The sequence below is a fragment of the Tamandua tetradactyla genome, chromosome 13 (genome assembly GCF_023851605.1).
Source record: "Tamandua tetradactyla isolate mTamTet1 chromosome 13, mTamTet1.pri, whole genome shotgun sequence".
In the NCBI taxonomy this organism is placed as follows: Eukaryota; Metazoa; Chordata; class Mammalia; order Pilosa; family Myrmecophagidae; genus Tamandua; species Tamandua tetradactyla.
Window position 1 is genome coordinate 30,226,172 of NC_135339.1, and position 23,179 is coordinate 30,249,350.

The 23,179-nt window shown below is 33.5% G+C and overlaps 1 protein-coding gene across 11 annotated transcripts in view; it reads left to right on the forward strand.

Moving 5' to 3' along the window:
- Window positions 1-23,179, forward strand: part of CTNNA3 (catenin alpha 3) — a 1,849,311-nt gene that overhangs the window by 439,173 nt on the left and 1,386,959 nt on the right. For all 11 annotated transcript variants that reach the window (XM_077125140.1, XM_077125142.1, XM_077125146.1 and 8 more), the window contains exon 6: window positions 12,962-13,225. In XM_077125140.1, the coding sequence (XP_076981255.1) occupies window positions 12,962-13,225 (264 nt within the window). The remainder of the gene's footprint in view (window positions 1-12,961; window positions 13,226-23,179) is intronic.

Consider the following 23,179-nt stretch of genomic DNA (forward strand, 5'->3'; position numbering starts at 1 on the left):
AACTGGTGAAATGTTTGCCTTGTTAGGTAAGCAAGTGTTTATGTAAGCATAAAATATTCCAAGGATGCTTTTTTAATTTAAAGGAAAACATTAATAAGTAGAATTTGCATTTTATAATGTCAATTGCTCTTTATTTAGCTAAATTTGAACTTTTTCTTAATTCTTAAATGTTTAAATTATTTTGCATTGTTCCATTTTTTAAAAAATATCATATATATTTATTTGATATTTTCAGTTTATTTATTTATTTATTTGATATATTTCAGAAATATATTTTCAGTGTCTGTAATATTGAAGTTTTTGCTGTTTCCTCCTTGTATTCCTCTTTACCTCCTTTATTTTATTTTAAATGATCTTAATTAAAATTTCATTGAATATTGTACATTCTGTGCTTCTTTTCTTTCCTGATGGGAAAATAAATGAAATACCTTGGAGACTTTTAAAAGCAATTATAAATTCCTAGAAATTACCTTTAAGAAAATTGTTAGCGCATTCCATCTTAAGTCATTTAATTCAATGTAGGGATAAAGAGATTTTAGGGAAAAACAATCATCCTTACTGGGTGTTCTTTCATTCAGTAATGATGAAATTCATATTTCCCATTACTTTATTCAAAGAGGGTTAAAATAATATGTTTTTTTGGTGTATATTTACAGTTAATTTGATAATAAATGGCCTTATATACATTTTTAATTCTCTAATATCTTTAGCTGTTAAAATAGATCAAAAGAAATAATTTGGCAGGACAATGAGGTCAATAAGTAAACAATTCAGACTGAAGCATAATCCTGGTATAAAATCAAGATGACAAAGCATTGCTTGTTTAGTATCAGATAGCTTTCCTCATCAAGTGAATAATTAATGCAGCAAGCAAAATTAATTTATGCCAAATTAAAGACAGGGAGCAAGACATAGGAAAGGGAATGGCAAATAATGTTTTTCCTAATGATTTAATTATGTAGCTTAAGGCTCTAAGCCTTCAAAGGTCTTCGTGTAATGTAGCCCAATTGAGTGATAGAAAAGAGGATGAAATTTAGCAATGTACAAGAACTTATAAGGAGAGAAACCATTTTTTTCCTGATGCTTTCCCGTTGTTTCTCTTATTTTGACCTATTTTATTTAAGCTCAGTTTTCTTTTCTTTCTTCTTTTTTTTTTTAATTATTTGTCAGGTGCTTGATTTCAGTGGTAAAAATTCACTAAGTAAATATCATGGTATATTGCAATATGTGTTTTCTTCCATTTGATAGCTATATAACATTGGATAAGCTGTTTTTCTAATTTGTTAAATCTATGTAATGGGCTCATAATGGTATCAAATGAAAAAATGTATACAAAATTAAAACACAGAACTTCTGCTGGGAGGTTTTCAGTTCTGATGAAATATGTGACTCACAGGTAAGCACATACTTATGTAAGCATAAAATATTAGCAAGGATGCTTTTGTTTTAATTTAAAGGAAGATACTAATAAGAAGAGTTTTCATTTTCAGATCTAACAGTCTTGTGGTGAGTACCTGGTCTCCAGAGCCAGGTATTTTTGGTTAAATATCACTACCACCACTCATAAGCTTTATGACTTTGGACAAGTTACTTCACATCTTTGTGCCTCAATTTCTTTACCTTTGAAATGAGGTTAATAGTATGCTTCATAGGGTTATCAGGAGGATTACAATTTTTAATACACAGAAAGTATGCAAAATAGCTCTGACACATAGCAGTCCTCATAGACAGAGGTCAGACTATGTGTTTATGTATGTTATACCTAGAAAAAACATGAGATTCAGGTATTCTTTGGATTTTAAGCTGTCTAATTTTTCCCTTTGAATACTAGTTGATTGAGATATAAGTAGAGACTTCTAGAGTTGAAATAGCTTTCAGAAATTATTATTTAAAGTGGCAATTCAAAATTTACCATCTTATTTGATATGTTAGAAAACTGAACTTTAGAGGTGGTGTGTTAAGAGAAGTAACACTGCATTGCTTCCAGCAAATAGGTCCAGAAAGACCTCAGTCCTAGTGCCAATTTATAGCAGCAGTTCTGAGACCTTGACTGAGTTATATAACCTTTCTGTACTTCAGTTCTTATCCTCTTATTCTCTATAAGAATTGTGATAGTGATTCCTACTTTTGTGGAAGCAAAAGCACCTGGGACAATGCCTGTGACATAGTAGCTACTCAATACATATTAATTGTCATTCATCCCTCCCTCTTGTTCCTTTTTCTTTCTTTCCTTAAATACTTTTCTAAGCTTCTGCAATTCGTTAGTTTCTCATTAAATTATGAGTCATTGCATATTTTTCTATTTTTTAGCATACATATAATGACTGAATATCCTATTTTAACTGTACACTTCTGTGCATTAATTACATTCACAGTATTTTAATTACCACCATCCACTATCAAGACTTTTTCATGACCCCCAAACAGAAACTTTGTCCCTATTAAACAAAAGTTCCCCATTCCCCTTCCCCCTCTCTTGGTAACTTCTAATTTAATTTTTTTCTATAAATTTGCTTGTTCTATGTATTTCATGTAAGTGGAATCATACAATATTTGTCCTTTGGTATTCTTATTTCATTTGACAATGATTTCAAGCTTCATCGATGTTGTCATACTTGAGTCATGTTCCATTGTATGTAATACCAAATTTTGTTTATTAAACTAGGTTGAATCTTGAGGGCCACTCTGGAACATTTCTTTTATGAACTCAATTTTGCATGTTATTTCTTTTCTTCCAATCATGACCTATCTGCCCATTGTCATTAAGTATCATCATTATTTTTCATTTTTGTTTTCCTTCGGTATTGCTTGAAGGATAGAAGAAGGTTTCTTTAAGCTGCAAAACTGTTTTTCTTTCTTATAATTTATTTCCAGTTATATTCTCTAAATCTTTATAAGCTCCTATGTTGTCCTTTTCAGGATTTACCATCTTGCTACCTTTAGTATGGAAAATGCTATAAAAAAATAATAAAACAAACAAACAAGAACTTTGAGCTTTGCTAACTCTGATAGAGAAAACACTGCAAAGCTACCATATCCTGTGGTTTTAATAGTGTCTGTTACTTACTCTGCCTCTGCATTCTTCACTCTCAACAGCTAAATATTTGATGGCTTCCATCTGTGGAGTTACTTATGCCTTTCCTGGGACTTGAACCAATCATAAGAGAGGTCGAGATGGAATCAATTCCATCCATTCCTTGAGAGGGTAGTCAATCCCACCCCTCTCCCAGGTCCTTCCTGTTCTTCAGACAATAGATTGACCCCTTGTAGTTGTACTCCTTTCCACATTTTCCTGCTGTGGTGATCTGACTCAGGATCCAGTTTGCCAGAAACGAGCTACAGAAGTTTATATGTATGTATAACATTTTATATATCCATTCATCGTTTACTGAATATTTGGGTTGTTTCCACTTTTTGACTTCTACAAATAGTGTGCATTCAAATCTAAGCTTGCCAACATTTGATATTGTTTATTTTTATTTTTAAATTCTAGTTACCCTAGCAGGTATGAAGTGGTATCTTGTGGTTTGAATTTCCATTTCCCTGATGATCAATCATGTGGAACATCTTTTTGTATGCTTATTATCCATTTTAATTTTTCTTTGGAGAAATATCTTTTCATCTTCTATGCCCACTGTTTAATTTATTGGTCTTCTATTATTGAAATTTTGTAATTCTTTATATATTCTAGACACAACACCCTTACCAGATGTATGATTTGAAAATAATTTTTCCCATTCTGTGGGTTGTTTTTTCAGTTTCTTGAAGGTGTCTTTTGAAGCACAAAAGTTTTTAAAATTGATTATGTCAAAATTATCTATTTTTTTCTCTTGGTGCTTGTGCTTTTGGTGCGATTTCTGAGCAATGATTGCCTAATTCAAGGTCACAAAGATTTACTCCTGTGTTTTCTTACATTAGTTCCGTATAGTTTTTGCTCTCACTTAATGTCTGTGATGCATTTTAAGTTTTTTTTGTGTGTAAGATGTGGGGTAGGAGTCCAACTTTATTCTTTTGCATATGTATGTCCAGTTGTCCCAGTAGCGTTTATTGAACAGACTATTCTTTCCTCATTGGATGGTTTTGGCATGTAAGATTCTTTAGGTTTCTTGTTGGTCAGCTGGATATTGTGATCATCAGTCTGAGATTTTTGGAGAAGAAATACATCGAAGAGTGGGAGTGTAAGAAGGACAATGATTTCATTTTTGGACGTGTTGATTTTGAGACTCAATTTGAGATATGCATCTGGAGCTCAAGAGAGAGGTAACTGCCCATAAGTTTGAAGTTAGTAGTAATGTCATCTAAGAAGACAGGGGAGAAACTTTATAAGAAAGAATATAGGCATGAATTGCTGTATAAAGAGAGTTCAAGTAAGATAATGCTGCAAAGTGTTTTGAATTAAGCTCTTTAACTTCATTCTTGCCCTTTAAGGTCAGCATTATCCCCATTTTTGTATCTTAGGTAGGGCTAAGCATTCTATTAAAAATCTCCTGGTAATGAAGTGGTTTTGAATTGGAATTCTAGTCCCAAAACTTATGCTATTTCCATTATGGTGATAAAGTCTTCCTGCCTTGGAGGACTTCAGCAGTTCCCTCACTCCTCTTTGCTTGTTATAGACTCATTAGTCCCAGGGACAGTTTATTGGTTTTTCTAATCTCTTACAAGGTCAAGAACATGGATGGTATGAATATAAAGCATGGAGACTGAATTGATAAGACACACAATCATCTGTGCTAGCGCTTTAGAGTAGGGTACAGGGATACTTTTTGTTTGGTCAATTTGAATTTGAATGTTTTAAAATGGAACATGTACTCTATAATGTACCAAGGCCTCAAACTCCCTATTGGCCTATTCATGCTTCCAGCTTAGAATAGGCATCTGAGTTTATAGCCTCAGCTTTAGAGTCAAACCTTACCACAGGTGTTTCGTGCTTGCTGAATTAAAGTAAAAAGTCAAATAGTGTTTTCCCTGGGTGAGGCGACTAACAGGCTATCATTATTAAAATGTTCCCTTTGTCAAAAGCCAATTGGTGATACTTATTAATATCATTCTTTCTCCCTGAATCTCTAATTTATATTTTTAAGCAATCCATATGACTCTATGGACCGTGTTTTAATTTCCCGTCTTGTAGATTCTAGTTTTGCCCTTAGGTTCCCTTATCAGTCTTGTTCTGAAACTATTCAGTCTTATTCTGAAACTGATTTAAAGAATGTGATTCTAATATGAGTTTATTAGATATGACAATTACTCATGAGGAATATATGCCTGAAATATGCATTCCGTATTGATCCACCAGTGAAGGGTTGGTGTTATTAGGAAAGACCTTTGGTAGTCTTCAGAACAGAAGAAGATAGTGACAACAAATAGAGGTAATGTTAGGTAGAAAGAGTGTTGAGTCAGGAACAATAACCCTGAATCCTACTCATAGCTGAACCATTAAATGAAAAAACAATTAAAGAGTATTAAAGTGTGAGAAACGTTACTGCTGTTCACTAAATATTTTTCTTAAAAACAATCACCACCACTTTTCAGTTATTCTGTGTGTGCCTTTGGACAAATGCCAATTTCCTCTTTTGTCAAATAGGGATAGTAACATTTTTCATGTTTCCTCACAGGTTTTTTTGTGAAAGAATGACAGGAAGCATACTAGGATAAACTACTACATGAATGTAAGGGATTATTTTCTAGGTAGTTGTGCCAACATCTTTGAGCTTGGATTCCATTTAGACTAAGTGATGATGCACTGGAATATTTGGAAAACACATAGTCTGTTTCTCACAAGTGAGTCATGGAATCTTAAACAGGAAGAAATTGCAAGGATAAATATATTTGTTGATCTCTGACTAGTGTTAAAATCCAGTTTAACTTCTATAGATGTTAATTAATTTTCATTTTAGAGAAAAAGCTTTTTGACTTATGGATGTTTGAATTTTATGGTTGCCTTAAATGAAAAGAGTACACACAAATGGAAGGGAAGCAAATGAATCTTGCTGAAGTATATAGTTCATTATTTTTGTTTTCCTTTTTATTCCTTTTTCTTTTTATTCTTGTGGTCAGTGATATTAGATTGAATTTATTTGTTTTTAGATATGAATTCCAAACAAACAATGGACAGAGATAATGCATATAATATTTGCCTTAGTTGACTAGAAAGTGAACATAGTTTATTTCTGACTTTATATATACATTTTCTTGAATCACATAGTAGTGTGCAGTAGAATTAAGTAGTAATGTCTTCTTAATAGGTTTCTGTGGAATTATTAGTATATTTCACCTACCCAAGGTATATATTAATGGCCCAGAATATACACCTTAGAAATATCTTAATGATGTTATTATATTGACTTCACAGTTTTCTATTTGAATTTGAAGGATATTTTTATTTTCTCCTTGATTGAACTAGTCCTATTAATGTGAGCTAAAAAATGGGAGACAAGGGTAGAAGAGCAGAAAAGGCCTCTCTCTGCTGCTTAATGATATTTTGATTGCAAAATCTTGCATATTTTTGGCCTTTATTTTTTTCTCAAAACTTTCTTTTGTCTCCATAGTCTGCTCTTGTTTCATCATCTTGTATGCCTTGGTTCAGTAAAGGCTGTTTTCCACTTTCTAATTTTTGTTAGAGAAAACATTCAAAATTAGTAGGTGTTTGTGCTGTTTTGTTTTCTTAGAGAACGTGATGCTACCCACTGACAAGTGAAGCAGTTAGCCAGTAGTATCTTGACAAAGAGAAGACTAGGAATACAAGCAACCAAGAATGGAATCAAAATAGCAAAGTATCCATGAGCTTTTCTCTTGCATACCTTCTTAGCCTTAAGAAAAAAAAAAAACTTCTTTTTATAAGCTTCCTTTTCCTCAGAATCAGAGTTTTGTCAGCTCCATAAACCTCATTTAAACCTGGAAGAGAAACTCAAACAATTTCATCTAGTTCTGCTCTGTTGAGCTGAACCAGTCTACTTGGGCAGTAATGTTGGATTTGTCCAAAGGCATATGGTTGCTGTGAGGATGCTTTAGCTTTGCCTTTTCTGATGACTAGGACATGAGAACTTCCTCTTTTTATCTAAACATTTGAGTAATTAAAATATTAATTCTTTTTTTAATGCAAGCCCTCAAAGTGGATAGAATTAAATTTATATGCAATTTTCTCATTCTTCTTTAATAACAAAAGGAATGATACCAGTGCATGACCATAGCCAGTATAAACTGTCCGTTGCCAAGAGAAGGCATTCACTGTGATATTTGCTTGTCTTTACTAACATTTTTGCTTTTAGCTTATGTAAACCATTTATTGAACTATCACATAGATTCAGCAAAATGCCTGGTTCGTAAATGTACAGTTTGAAGAACTTTTCCAAACTAAGCACACTCATGTTACCAGCACCCTGAACAAGAAACAGAATATTACCAGAACCCAAATCACCCTGCAAAAATTACTATTCTGACTTTTAACACCATGGATTAGTTTTGCCAGTTTTTTAACTTTATATAGATGGAACCATACAGTATGTGCTCTTTTGTGTCTGGTGTTTTTCAGTCTGTAGTTCATGTTTCTGCATGTAGCTGCATTTCATTCATTCTCATTGCTTTGGATAGATTCCAGTTTGGTACTGTTATGAACAGTGCTTCTATAAACAGCTTTGTTTGTGTCTTTTGATGAACATATAAACACATTTCCATTTGTTTGTATTTCCTCCTAGGAGTGGAATAGCTGGGTCATGGGGTATGTATATATTCCACTTCAGTAGTTACTGTTAATCAGTTTTCAAAGTGGTTGTACCATCAGCTTCATAACACTTAATTTAGAAATAGGTATGTTTTAATTTCACTTTTTTTTTTACTTCCTTTGGCATTGTCATGCATACATTTGTCCAGTGTCTTGGTTAATTTGTATTCTCTACAAATTAGATTTCTTGGAGTAATCAATTCCAAAGTTTCATAACCCCTTCTGAGCTTATCAATTTCCTCTTATATATTTCTTACTCATTCATCTATTTGTTTCTTCAGCAACATTTTATTACATTCCTAATATGTGCCATATACTACTTGAGTAATGGAATACAAAATAAGTAAGCTATAGTTTTAATTCAAGGGAATTAAAATGAAGTGGAGGAGGCAGCCATAAGAACAGATATATTCTGAATTTGTTTCACTCGAATATAAGATGTTACTTCCTTGATACAGCATTCCTTGATTTAGTTAATATGTTCATTGACAGCATGTCAAGATTATTGATGACTTTATAGATTGTTACCATGTATCCTTCAACATAAATTTCACTTTTTCAAGATGTAAAGTCCCATATTTTTAACCACCTCTCATTAAAAAGTATCCTATTTTTCTAAATTTCTTTTTTAAAAGAACCTTCTCTAGTTTTCTTTTTTTAAAGTATAGTAATCATAATTATCCAAGTCATTCATGGTCCTAACCTGTAGGGTATATGTATATATTTTGCCTGCTTATTTGTTTGTCTTTTTGAGAGGTCAGTATTTTCTAATGCCTTTCTTGGTGAGTCCCAAAATATTTTTGACCTTTTGGGTTAGCACATGAAGTTATTTGGTTGATATCCTCACAGAACAATTTATGATGCCTCGTACGTAGGTTCTTCTCCTTATTGTGACATTCATCCATGGTAAAGGCCCTGTAACCTTTGCACCTATGGCTTTAACTTCCCACTGTGAGCTGTGACTCACAGGTCTTTATCTCTAGCCCATACTCTTGTAGATCCATGTACAGTGTATTTTCATTTAGATTATGTGCTGGCATCTCTTATTCAACAGATCACAAAATGTACTTCACCTGTTTCTCCCAAACACATTCTTCATTCTGAATTCTCCATCTTGGTGAATGCGTCACTATGTACATAATTGCTCAAACAATTCTCTAGAACCTTCTAAATGCCTTCTTTTTCTGCCCCTTCTTCCCATGTTAAATATCAGAAAGTTTTTGTAATTTTTACCTCCTAAGTATTTCCTGGGTTCATCCTCAGCCTGTCAATAGTGTTCAGTGCTTAGGCACTCGTTGTCTCTTGCCTGAATTATTACCTGTTCTCTCAGATAGCAATTTAATTGTTTCTAATCTACTTTAAAAAGTTGTTGCCAAAGCTATGTTTGAAAATACATTTCTGAGCTTCTTGCTCTTGGAAGAATGCAAGGCATGGGATGCGAGGCAGTTCTTCCCCACCTTTCCACCTAGATTCATCACTGTTCCTGTCCAGGTTCACTGTACTACGTGCAGAGACCTCTGAATATTCCTTATTCTTTCATGTCTCTGGCCTTTACTCTGCTGTTTTCTTTGCTTGTTCTGTTCTGCCTTGTTGACTGAGATAACTTTTACTCATTGTTCAGCATTCGCCTATTCTGATCAGTCTTCTTAAATCCTTCCAAGCTAAGGGACTTTACTTTATGCTATGAGAAACTGTCTTTTACGTCCTATATAAATTTGTTTCCCCTTCTTGTCCAAAAGATCTTTATCTTTCCATTCCAAACATTTAGCACACTGCCTGATGTATAATAGGGCCTCAGCAACATTTGTTGAATGAATGGTTGAATTAATTAACCGATAGCTTAGATTCCTCCATATTTATGCTTTGTGATCTTTAAAATTCCTAAATATATTTTATTCTCTTGCTAGGGTTAAAATTCATATGTTACTTTTCTACCCACTTGCACAGACTTGTAAGGTCTTTTAAAATCCCATCTGTGTATTTCTTCATCAGCTGGAGGCATTAAATGTTTCCTTAACTTGGAACTCTCATGTGAACTTTTTTTCTGGAAGAAATTTTTTTTTTCTGGAACATTTAAAAAGATATTAAATAAGTATCAATCCGCAGGGATATGAGTTCTTTGTACTTCCCCATCCAGAGAAATAGCTAATTAACCTTACCATTTACTTCTTATTTTGAGCAGGTTTACAAATTTAGGACAAATAATACTATCTTTCAGCCTTTGAACACATGGTATCACCTGTTAAAAAAACAAACAAAAAACACCACCACCACCTCCACCTTTTGTTTAGGATTCTCACTTTCATTAGTTCCCTTTTTTTATCTCTGTGCCTTTTTACTGCATGAGCTTTATCATGGGTTATGTCCTTTGTGAGAAATGGTTTTGCCTTCTCACTTTTTCTCACCCAAACTCTACATGACCCTCTCTCCCTCATTTTACTGCCGTAAAATGTTATTCTTTTTACAATTCATGAACCTATGAACCTGTACTTTCTCATAGGCTTTTGCTGGCTTACTTTATGGGGGTATTAGTGCTTATTAAGTGTTCTGTAATTGCCTTAGGCAGAAATGACAAAGCATAGGCTCAAAAACCAAAACATTTGAATTTTTTTTTGCATGGACAGGTACCGGGACTTGAACCCGGGTCTCCAGCATGGCAGATGAGTATTCTGCCTGCTGAGCCATTGTGACCCACCCCACATTTGAGTTTTTAAAATTCCAAAGTCCTCACAGCATTAGTTACCTCAATTTATAGTCAGATAGATATAACCACCATTGAGCAAAACTAAAAACGTTTTTAAACTTTAGTCTTCTTTGTAGTAATCTATGTTCACATTTATTCACCTTTCAGAAATTACTTAGACATTGGCCCTGCCATTCCAAATAAAGAAGTAAAATGTGTGAGTCACTTCATAGAGAATTATGTACTAAGTTTGGATTATACTGTACTATAGGGAGAATTTTCTTCAACTCTTCCTGAATATTTGTACTTTTTAATCATTATTCCTTTGAGGAGTTGTGCATCCTTTGTAAACATTAAATTGTTTGTCCTTCATGTTATACTGGGATAAGCATAAGTAGTGTAGTAAACTTGTGGGGATTATGAAAATCACTGAGAACATCAACGAGCAAAAAACAGTATATCAAGTTTTGTAAATAGAAGCAATAAAATCATTGCTTACTCTTTCCATAAATTTTTACTGTTTTACAAGTATGTTCCATTTCTGATTTACTCAGTTCTGTGTGAGAATTGGCAGAAGTATCATCCCCATTTTTACAGATGGGAAAACAGACACTGAAAGATTAGATGACCTTTCCAGCTCATAATGCTAATGACAAAGTTGAAACTAGAACCCAGACCAGAAATATAAGGGGGAAATTGTAGCAAGCCAAGTAAATCATAGAGTCTTTTCTTGAGTAATTGGTGAGTATGAACAGTGGGTTGACAACTACTTCTAACTGTCCTCCCTAAATCCTGTAATGAAGTTATCTCCCCCAAAGCTCTGCGTGAAGTATCAGACAGCCTTTATTTTCAGAAAGGAAGGGACTAAAAATAAGTAGCACAAGCCATTTATTAGCCTCAGGCAACTTTATTCTGAGGTAGCAGAGTTTTGTGCAAAAAAGCATGGGGTTTGCAATCTGAAGATTTACCTTTAGATCTCAGTTCTGCCTCTTAATCTCCTTAATGCAAAGTACCTCTTCAGTTAAAGTGGATAATAACCCCAGCTTTACTCAGTCAGAGCTGGAGAGTTGTGATGATCAATAAGATACTATATATAAACACTTTATAAATAGTAACATATTATACAAATACAAGTGGTTGTTATTGTAGAGCAAATATGCTTCCTTTGGAGTTAAAGAGTATAACTTAGTTGTTAGGAAATTCCACCTTCTAGATATGTGACTTGAGGAAGGTTTAGTCTCCCTAAACCTCAGTTTTCTCATCTTTAAAATGGGGAATGACATGAATTTCATGAAACGTTTTGAGGAGTAAATGAGATATTGTATATGAAATGCATAAACTATTGTTAGGTCCCATTAACTAGCTCTTTTAAAAAAAATTAGGGAATAATTTCAGGTTCACAGAAAAGGTAAAAAGACACTACAGAGGGTTCTCAACTGTCTTTCTCCCAGTTTCCCCAATATTTGCCACAGTAATGAAGCCAACACTGATTAATTACTATTGACTAAATTCCAGGCTTTGTTCAGATTTTGCCAGTTTTTCCTTCATCATCCTTCTTCTGCTCCAGGATCCAATCCAGGTTGTCACATAATGTCATTCATGATGTTAAACTTCATCACTTGATTAAGGTAGTGCTTGTAAGGTTTCTTTATGTATGTCAGACTAGCTTTGATCAGCTATCACTTCCATAGGATTTTAACTTTCTCTTCCCTCTCTTTGAAATACTCTTCATTGAGATCTAAATGCAAATGTCGCCACCATACAAATACTTATTCCAACCACCCAAGCCAAAGCAGCTTTTCTTCTCAAGTCAGTCTCTATGTTTTTTCACTTTTGTGTTTTGTTCATAGCCCTTACCATTACCCTACAACTGTCTTGTGTATTGTTTATATAGTTTATTGTTTGGTTATAGAGCCCATCCTCCTCAACCAGAACATTTAACTTCAGGAGAACAAAGTCCTTACTGGATGTTCACATTCTGTGCTCAGAGTCTAGCTCAAGGGCGAACATATGTTAAATGCTCAATAACTACTTGTTGAGTAAATGCCAGAGAAAGACAAATCTAGGATTAATTTACTTATTTGTAAGTATTTGTGAAAAAGATTGGAAAATAGCTGAGTGGTAAGAGGTTCAATTGTATGTTCTTTTGCCTAGTTGTTTGATAGTAATAAAAGGTTAAAGGCAATTGTGAGCATTTGTGGAAACAGGTAATGAGACTCCTTGGAATTCAAGCTCTCTTACAATGTTCTTACAAATATGTGAACCCCAGAGTATTTTCTGACTTATTAGAATATGATGGCAAATGTGAGTTGTATTCAGTCTTTATACATCTGCACCACTGCAACCTTTCATGCTAATTGGATCACCTATTCTGTTGTATAACTTTTAACAGAACCTAAAGGAATGCAGAAATAATGGGGGCCCTTGATTTTAGCTTATAGCTGACTTCGTCATGTCTATCTTCTTTTCATTTATATTGACGGAGAAATGAACCTTTTTTGAGCAAGTCTTTCCCTTATAACTCATTGTAAGAGACCACTTTTTTTTATTTCCCTCCTTAGGACTTAAAATCTCCAAATCAGAGGGATGAAATTGCAGGGGCTCGGGCCTCATTGAAGGAGAACTCCTCCCTCTTGCATTCAATTTGTTCAGCTTGTTTGGAGCATTCTGATGTTGCTTCCCTCAAAGCCAGCAAAGATACAGTTTGTGAAGAAATTCAGAATGCCCTTGATGTAATTTCAAATGCTTCACAAGGCATCCAGAATATGCCGGCTTCACCAGAACCTCAGGCAGCAACCCTAGGAAGTGCCCTTGGTGAGCTTGAGGTAAGTCAAGAGAAATGTAAAATGCGGTTTATTGTCCTAGTACAGAACTACACAGAAGGATTTTTCAGATTGTTTATTGGAATTTAAAGTATGAGAAAATAAAATCCAGTTTTGCAACTAAACAGTTTCTGCCATCTTCTTGTTTCTTCTAATGAGTTGATCAGCAGGAAAATATTCTGTCAGATGGCATATAATTCATTTATATCTCTTTTAAGAAATCCAATAAATTAAATTTGCGACTGTTAAATAAATTGAAATAATGACTTTATTTTATGTAGCTTGGTTATGAAATGTGGACTTCATTTATTCCACAAATACTTACTATTAGCCCAGTTCTATGTGTTTGAAACTATCAACAAACTAAATAGACAGACACCCCTGCTTTTATGAAGTTTACATTCTAGAAGGGGAATGTAGGCCATAAATAAAAACAATGAACACTGTAGATAACTTAATTATATAGTATGTTACATTTAGAAGGTGAAATGTTATCAAAGCTTTGAAGGAGCTAAATTAATGGAGCAGAAGATCTAGAACAAAGACTCAAAGGCATGCTCCAGTGTTCAAGTGACAGTACAAAAGCCAGTGAGTATGGCTGGAGAGAGGGAGGTGGGGAATTGTAGGAACTGAGGCTAGAGAGGGGAGGTGGGGAATTGTAGGAGCTGAGATTAGAGAGACACTGGGTCCATATCATAGAGGGCCATGTAGGTCTATGTAAGTACTTTGGCTCTTACTCTTAGTTAAATAGGGATCCATTATATGTTTTTAAGCAGATGTGTGGAGCACAGTCTAAAGGAGAAGCAAATAAGCCAGGCAGGTCGTCTTTGTAGTAACCTAGATGAGAAAAGAGATGTTTTGGATAAGGTAGTGTCATTGGAAGGGGTGATTATTTTGAAAGTCTCTATTTTGAAAGTAGTTCAATTGGATTTTGACAGACTGAATGTGGGAGGAAAAAGTAAAGGAGGAGTCATGGCTGGTGTCATAGGTTGTGTTTTTCAGAAGTACACGCTGTACAGAGCTTTGGATTCAAGATGTAATTAGGGATCAACAATTGTAAAGGAAAAGGAAGACAGAGAACTTGGCAGAGGGAAAAGTCATCCTGTAAGCCAGGTCCACAAAGCCTCAACCAACCTGGCAGGGATCTCTTTATTCCCCACCTCTTTCAATCTTCCTGCCCTGGGAAGGGTGAAGGATTTAGACTGCTCTGGGGAAGGTATGACCTTTTGGTACAGTTTTTTTTGCAGCTGAGGGAAACTCAGAAGGGTCTGACAGCTGGAGACTGTCTGCTACCTACACTCCCCAGAGTTGTTCAGCACATCTTAGCAGAAGTAGTGCATCTGTATCTACTACAGGTAATTACAAGAGTTTTGGTTTCAGCAGCTGGATGAATGGATCACCTACGATGGACATGACTATAGGTGAAGCAGATTTTGGGAAGATGATCAGGAACTTGATTTTGGCATATTGCATTTGAGATATTTATTAGACATTCAAATATGATGTCCAGAATCATTGGTTCCCCATGTTAGCCAAGTAGTTGCGTAATGGGAGCAGCACAAAACAGTGTTTATGGGCAAGGGCTCTGGAACCTGAATGCCTGGATTCTTATCCCAGCTGTGGCACTTACTGCTTGTGTGACCTTGGAGAAGTTTTTTTGTGTAACTCTTAGTTTTATCACCTATAAAACAGAGAGAATAACAGTATGTAAATCATATCAATGTTGTCTGAATCAATGAATTAGAGCTATGCCTGACACATAATAAGTACTCAAGAAATCTTAGTTCATATCATTAGCAGAGATGAATATCTGGAGGCAGATTCTTCTATAATAAAGAAATCAATACTATGAAAATTACTAAAGTTGTACTGATAATATTAAAAACTAAAGATATATATGCATGTAATATCTTTATTGTTCAAAACATTATTTTCAGGTTATATGTGTTAGATACTTAATTCATTTAAATTTAGTACATTTAATATTTATTTTCTTTAGTTACATGTTTTAAATGGGTGTCTTCATTTCTAATCCAACATTTTTTAATTCCTAATTATTGGCATTCCTGTGAAAATATTTTAAATTCCTAATTAGTGACATCTATTTGGAAATTTTAGGAACTATTTGTCTCCATAAGATATAAGATTAATGGTGGCTCCCTAGTAATATCCCATTGTCTAATTGTTTGCCCTGTGCAATTAGCGCTCAATAATCTTATCTACTAGGTGTCTTGTCTTCAGAACAAGGTTGAAAATTCCTGTGGGCAAGTATGTTTCTTACTAATTTTATATCTATTTTACTAGCAGAATGTTAGGCCCTTGTTAGGGCCCCAATAAATAAATGCGTGGCATTTTTTTATTGATAAGCAGTTTACGTGGATTTTGTCATTTAGTTATTACAGTGTCCCTGTAAGATATTTTTATTTCATAGAAAATAAAACTGAGACTTTTTATTTATTATTTTATTATTTATAGGTTATGTAACTTGCTCAAATCAGAAATCTAGTGGGTATTAGTAGTCTGAATGTGAATCTAGTTTACCTGATTCTAGAAGAATTTTTGAGTTTGTATACTGAGTTCAGATAGAGTTTAATTTGCATAATTAAAATTCATCATAATTTATGCTAAGATTCTTAGTCTATATGGACCATCAGATTAAAAAAAATAACCAAATCCAAAATGTAGAATAAATTTTGGTGAAAAGCGTTTTCTCCAAAGGTGATTTAAGCAGAAAGAGTCTGTGTTTGGGAAATGTTTAGATTGGTGAGGTAAAATTAAGATAATGTAGTCATATAGAATGCCAAACCACATTTTTTATAAGTACTAAGTAGAATCATGTTGAGGTATGTTTGTCTGTGGGGTCCAGTTTATTCCGGACACTACATTCTATATTCTTAGGTTTATAAAGACAGACGTTTTCCATTTGTTTGTCCTTCTGGGACTTGTTCCTTTTCCTCAAGTTAGCTGAAAGTGGCTGCAACAGACAAGAAATGTCAGACATTAGAGAGGAAGAGAAAGTGTGCATGTGTGTGTTTGTGTGTGTGTGTGTGTGTGTGTAGATTTGGTGGGGATGTTCATAGGCGCGGTGGTGATATCCTCCCTTTCTACAGGAAGGGTCTCTCTGTGCAGACTCCCTTCTGATGAAGAAGGCAGGAGAGAGACTTGAAGAGATTTCCTTGAGGTCCTGATACTGTCTCAACAGCCTTTGAAATTCAGTTCTAGTCAAAGCTAGGGAAGCTCAAACTAGTAAAAAAGCCTGAGTTATATATATATTTTATATGTTTTTATATTTGAGTTACAAATAGCTGCTAAGGATGTCTGAACTAGATAAAGCAGAATTTATTGAGCATTTAACCTTTCTAAATTAAATGGTTGTACTTTTTCTTTATTTACAGAGCACTGTATTAGTAAAGGACCCCAAATAACTTTTGCTCTATTTTGCACCTACAAATTTAATAGTGTAAAATAAACAGAGGTAGTAAATACTTTGTTGGGAGCAAGCAATAAACAAACATTTAAACAAGCATTAAATGTGTATAGTGTGGAAATGTATTAGAGTGCTTATGTAACAACTATCAAACTGAAGCTTTGCTAAATTTTTCGTTTTGGCTGGTAGCTGGTTGTGGGTATGAAACTTGAGATTTACTGGTGGAGAAAATAGAAGTTGAATTAGAAACTGTCCAGTTTGAATCAATTGATTTATTGGAAAGTCTGATGTGAATTATTGCATGTTCCTTCTGCATTTGTGATTGAATGAGAGTTGAAAAGTGTCAACTTGTAGAGTAAAAGAATTTTGAAAATGTCTTTAAGCAACAAACATTGCCAGTGAAAATTGCTTTGAAAACTCAAATCCATTAAAATATATTTTCTCCCGTGCAGAGAAAGAGAACAGGCTGCTGTAACCATGATCCATAAGAATTATTTGGAGTCTCTAGTGATAAAGATGATAATAAAAGATAAGAATATAATATTTTCTTACTTTTAAAGAAAAAACATCATATTTATTTTATTTTTTTCAGTATACTCATTTATGTATCATCATTCACGTATTGCTTTGTTCACTGCTAAATTCCCACTGCTATATGCCTTGTACATATCACATGTTGAGTAAATAGTTCAGTGAATGAATGAATTTAAGAATCCTGCAAGTTGTTTTTTGTTATCATGATAAAGAGCATTTTTCCCTATTGCCTTTTTCTCCTCCTTTCTCCAACTAATTGTGCATGTACTTGGAATATGTGACTCTGCTTTACCTAACTTTTAACTAGGCCATGTATTTATAGTGAGAGAAACTACCAGAAGCATATCTAAGTTAGTCTGCTCCTCAAAATCTTTTCTGAGAAAAGGAAGCACGAAGAGGAAAAAATATGTATATTCTCAGCAGCTATCCAACCTTAGTCAAAGTTCTCTGCAATGAACAATATATGTTTTTTTTTTGCTAAGACTAATGATTTTGGGGAAAATAATCTTATATTCTTATGTTTTTATATGCGGTAGAAAACAGAGACTTCTATCAATCAGATTAGCATTCAGCAGCTAAAGAAAAGTGAGCATCACCCATACTTAATATGTTTTGAAAAAAATGTTTTGGTTTCTAAAAGTAGGGAAATAGAAGAACTAAAATCTGTAGATAAAATAATTTTAAATGCATAGCTAATCTGGTGCATAAATTAGTGATATTCTTTGAGAGCAGATACAAAGAGCACAAATGCAGATGGGCAAGTGTGCACTGGCACCAGCGTTGTGCTGGAAGAAGAGGAGAACTGCTCATACATATGATCTGGAGTTTGGATTTTGAAAGTCTGTAAACTGAGGACAAAACATAAAGCCTGTGTCTTGTCAGGTGGAAAGTTACAAAAGATATCTTTGCATGAAGATGAGACCCTCGGAATTTGACCACTTCATTGCATGAACAAGAGAAACAACCTTAGCTCTGAGTGGCTCAGGAAAAAAAAAAAAAAGAACAGAAAGCTTCTTGGAAATTTTCTAACCATAAGCTTATCATTATTTGGACTTTGGGTCAGAATTCATATTATCTGCTAAAACACCAGCTGAAAATTTAATTTGAATTTGTTTCATCTTGACAAAAATCCAGGTACTTGCCAGAAGTAAACTCAATTTCTCTCTGCACTTTAAACTTAGTCCACAGAAGCTCAGAGCATTCCAAGGAAAATGAGTTCTCACAAAATATACTAAGAAGCAAGCTACCATGAGTGGATCTTTGCAGAAGTAAACTGCAGTTTTTTATTTATTTAAATTATGGCAAAGGAAAAAAACTGTCAAAATGGACCAAAGACCCTCCTAAATAAGAAATGTCATCATTAAAAATTCAGTGCCCATTAGGCAAAACTGCAGATTAGATGCAATTTAAGAGGGAATTAAAGATCTGAAAGATACCAGTGAATTTATGTAGAATGTCACACAGACATACAAATAGAAAACATCCTTTTAAAACAAAATCATGTAAGATACATGGAGAATGGTGCGTCAAGTTCTCAAATACATATGAAATGTAGAAGGAAGAAATATATATATATAAGAAACTAACAAAATTTCCTAGAACTGTATAGAAAACATTAATCTCCATATCTAAGAATTCCAATAAATCCCAAGCAACATAAATAAAAGAAATCCAAGCTTAGACATAGTGTAGTGAAATTGAAGGATATAAGGACAAAAAATATTATTTTAAAAGAAATCAGGAAGAAAAGGGAGGTTGCTTGCAATAATACCTGATAGCTGATTTCTCAATAGCAAAATAGATGGTTGAAAACAGTGAAAGCATTGTATATTGGGGGTGGGGGGGGCAATAAAGATATTAACTTACTTGCATTTACTTTAATATTGAGTTAAATGTATATGTTAGAATTTCTAGAGTAACAAAAAAATTATAGTAATAGCCTGTGTCATTTCCAAACACGTAGAAGGGAAAAATGGAATGAGAACATAAGAAATTCAGTTAATCCAAGAGAAGAAGGCAATGGAGGGAAACATTTTTTAAAGTGGGACAAGTAATTAATATAGAAATATGGTGATCAAAATATCCTTTATTCCTGGAATGTAATCATAATACATTTAAAAGACAACAAAAATCATGACAGCCTATAATATAAAACAAAATCTAGCTATACACCACTTATAAGAAACACGCATGAAACATAAGAATAGAGGAAGTTAGATGTGGAAAAGAGATATCTAACAAGCTCTCACCAAAAGAAATATGATATAGTTATATTAATCTTAGTAAAAATAAAGTTTAAAGATAGACAGTATTTCTTTTTTTTCAGAGAGAAAGAGTTTATTGTTAGGTGCATAGTAGTAGAACAGATGGCCTAGTGGCCCAAAATCTGTCCTGAACTGCAATAATTCTGAAGTTTTATTAGCGGGAAAAGATGGGCAGGGTTTAAGATAATGAACACAGAGGCCCCAGTTGAAGTAATTAGAAGTATTTGATGACTAAGCATGCGCAGATTGAGTACATGCTTAGTCACAAGTAAGAAAATTGTTGAGTATTATAATGAAGTATAGGTGACTTGTAGGTTAAATTCTGAGCTACTGTGCATGTCAGGCAGGCCCATTTTGGTTAGATCAGTCTCGGTTATAAAGATAAAAGGTGTTTCTAAAGAGAGTTAGTATCGAGTGATGAAAAGTTGAATGCACCAGGAGGTTTTAATAGATTCTTTTCGAGGATACATAAAGCATTCACAAAAATTGTCTACCTACTAAACCAGTTGTTCTTCAAGGAGTAGTATCATATAGGTCACATAGAATACATATTTTCCCAATATTTGGACTTTGTTTTGAAGAACATATCTATATAACACATGGATCAAAAAATAAATTGTAATTGTATGTAAAAAATAGTTTTAAAAACTTATAACTAAGAAAAAAGGAAAATGCAACAACAAAACTTGATTAATATAGCTAAAGGAATGCTTAGAAGGAAATTTATCACCTGAAAAGCTTATATTGGTGAAGAAAAAAGGCTGAAAATTAGTGAGCTAATTTTCCTCTTAAGTTAGAAAAAAGAGCACTATAAGAAACTCCAAAAGAATAAAGTAATAAAAATAAGAATAGAAATTAAATTAAAAAGATAAAATAGAGAAGATCAACAAAGCCAAAAGTTTGTCCTTTGAAAAGACATTAAAAAATTGACAAATTTCTGGTGAAACTGATTAGGAAAAATGAGAGCAGACATAAACAATATGTAAGAACGGAAAGGGGGCATACTACAGAGAACATTATTGAATACTCTAAGCATTAAAATACCAAATGATGATATGAGTAAATTATAAAGCTAAAATGAAAATTTGCGTGAGACTGAAAACTTCCTAGGAAAATATAGTTTGACTCAAAAATTCACAATGTCAGTTAATAATTACAGAAATGAAATTTGTAGTTACCAAATTTTTACAAATACTAGGCCAAGATGCTTTTATAGAAGCGTACTACCATTCATGGGATATGTAAATGTATTTATACAGCAACTTCCAGAAAAAAGCAAAAGAGGTAACAACTCTCCATTTTATTCATGAAGCTGATAGAACAGATAGCAAAACTATACAAGGACAGACAAGGAAAGTAGATCACATACCAGACTCATTTATGAGATTAGATGCGAAAGTTCTAAAGAGTGCAAAATTTGACAATAGATAAACTCTTATGAAAAAGTTAAATTTATTCCAACAATGTGATTTTAGTTCAACATTACAAAATTTACTGATATAATCTACCACATCAATAAATTGAAAGACAAAAACTATATTATAATCACAGTAGATAAAGAAAACATTTGGTATACTTAATATAATTTATATAAAATAAGCCCTTAGTAAGAGAGGAATAGATGTGTGTTCTTAACTTGTTAAAAAATTTCTATAAAATTCTACAGTACCTTAATACATAATTTGGTGTAATTAAAACCTTTCCCTTTAAAATTAGTAATGAGACCATAATGAATGAAAATAAATAAATTACAGCAATAAACATTAGGATGAATGAATCCACAGAACATAAAACTTTAAACACACACACACAAAATTAGCCAGGTAAGAATCCATTTGATATTATTCCATTTATATAAGGGTTAGGACATAAAAAATCTAAACTATATATATATATATATATATTTGTTTTGTGGTACATTTCTATGAAGTAAGTGATAAAGAGAAGAAGGAAAATGATACATGCAGGATTTAAGAAGGGTGTGTGTGTGGGAAATGGAGGTTGTAGCTATACTAAGAGCTTTAAAGCAGCTGGGTGTATTCTTTTTCTTAAGATGGATGGGTACATGGATGTATGTTATATTATTATTATTGTTTATATATGCTTTGCTATGTATGTGGTAGTTCATAATAAGATTTAATATAGTTTACTAAAACAGGATGATAAATTTGAGAAGTGATGTTACAATGTCCTCCTTAAATTTAACAAGTATTTGTTAAATTTAGTTTGTGTGAGGCATTATGCTAGGAACCAGCTTTATACATGTGCCTTACATTTGTAGTTTCTAGTGTATTAGGACTGAACTATCCTGTAGAGAAAATAATATGTACCTTACAGGGGAGTTAACTGTTTTTCTGTCAAGTTATGTATATCTTGTCTGAGGTGAAATAACCAGGAATTAGAAGTGCTATAATTTATATTTCTCATGACCTCCAAAAATTGCTCTTTCCAAGTGATAGTTCTTGTGACAAATGACAAGTGGTGGTGTGATACAATCAGATACTGAGTTTAATATAATTGTTTAACTGTGCTGGTTTGAAATGATGTATGTGTCTTAGAAAAGCCATGTATTAATACTAATCCCATTTTGTAAAGACAGCCATTTTTTCTAATCCCTATTTAATACTGTATGCTTGAAACTGTAATTAGATCATCTCCCTGGAGATGTGATTTAATCAAGAGTAGTTGTTAAACTGGATTAGGTGAAGACATGTCTCCACCCGTTTGGGTGGGTCTTGATTAGTTTCTGAAGTCCTATAAAAGAGGAAACATTTTGGAGAATGAGAGATTCAGAAAGAGCAGAGAAGAACGACATAACCACTAGAAGCAGAGAACCAGCCAGTGACCTTTGGAGATGAAGAAGAAAAACGCCTCCCGGGGAGCTTCTTGAAACAGGAAGCCAGGAGAGAAAGCTAGCAGATGACTCCATACTTGCCATGTGCATGTCCAGCCAAGAGAGAAGCCCTGTCTGTGTTTACCATGTGTCTTCTCACTTGAGAGAGAAATCCTGAACTTCATCAGCCTTCTTGAACCAAGGTATCTTTGCCTGGATGGATGTCTTTGATTGGACATTTCTATAGCTTGTTTTAATTGGGACATTTTCTCTGCCTTAGAACTGTAAACTAGCAACTTATTAAATTCCCCTTTTTAAAAGCATTCCATTTCTGGTATATTGCATTCTGGCAGCTAACAAACTAGAACATTTTCTTTCACTACTTAGATATATTCTCTCAGTAGAGGAATGTTGTTTTATTCATATTTATATTCTCCATTATCTAAGATAGTTCCAGGTATATAGTAATTGTTTAATAAATATTTGTTCAAAAGATAATGAATTGCTGGTATTATGAGAACCAGCCAAGAGGCATTAATACATCTAGTATATATCTACTGAAAAAGAAAAGGACAAGATCTCTTTGTTTTGATTATTAAAAATGGAAAGGGTTGTGTGCTTTGAAAATATGATACTTGTGTAATAATTGCTAGACTCTTCACATCTTGGGACTATTGGATACATGCTGTGCTTGATATTTTGGAGAGTATTCAAGTTTTACAAGTCCATGAGCCTGTTATCACACTTAGAGAAGCCTCTCAGGTGGTTAGACACAATAACTATTTTTATTTATTTTCTCTAAAACTTGTGAAAGCTCCAAATGAAACCCAGAATAGATTTTAAAAACAAGTTTTTATAAGCTATTTGAATCATGAGTTTCACAAAAAGCAGTTAGTCAT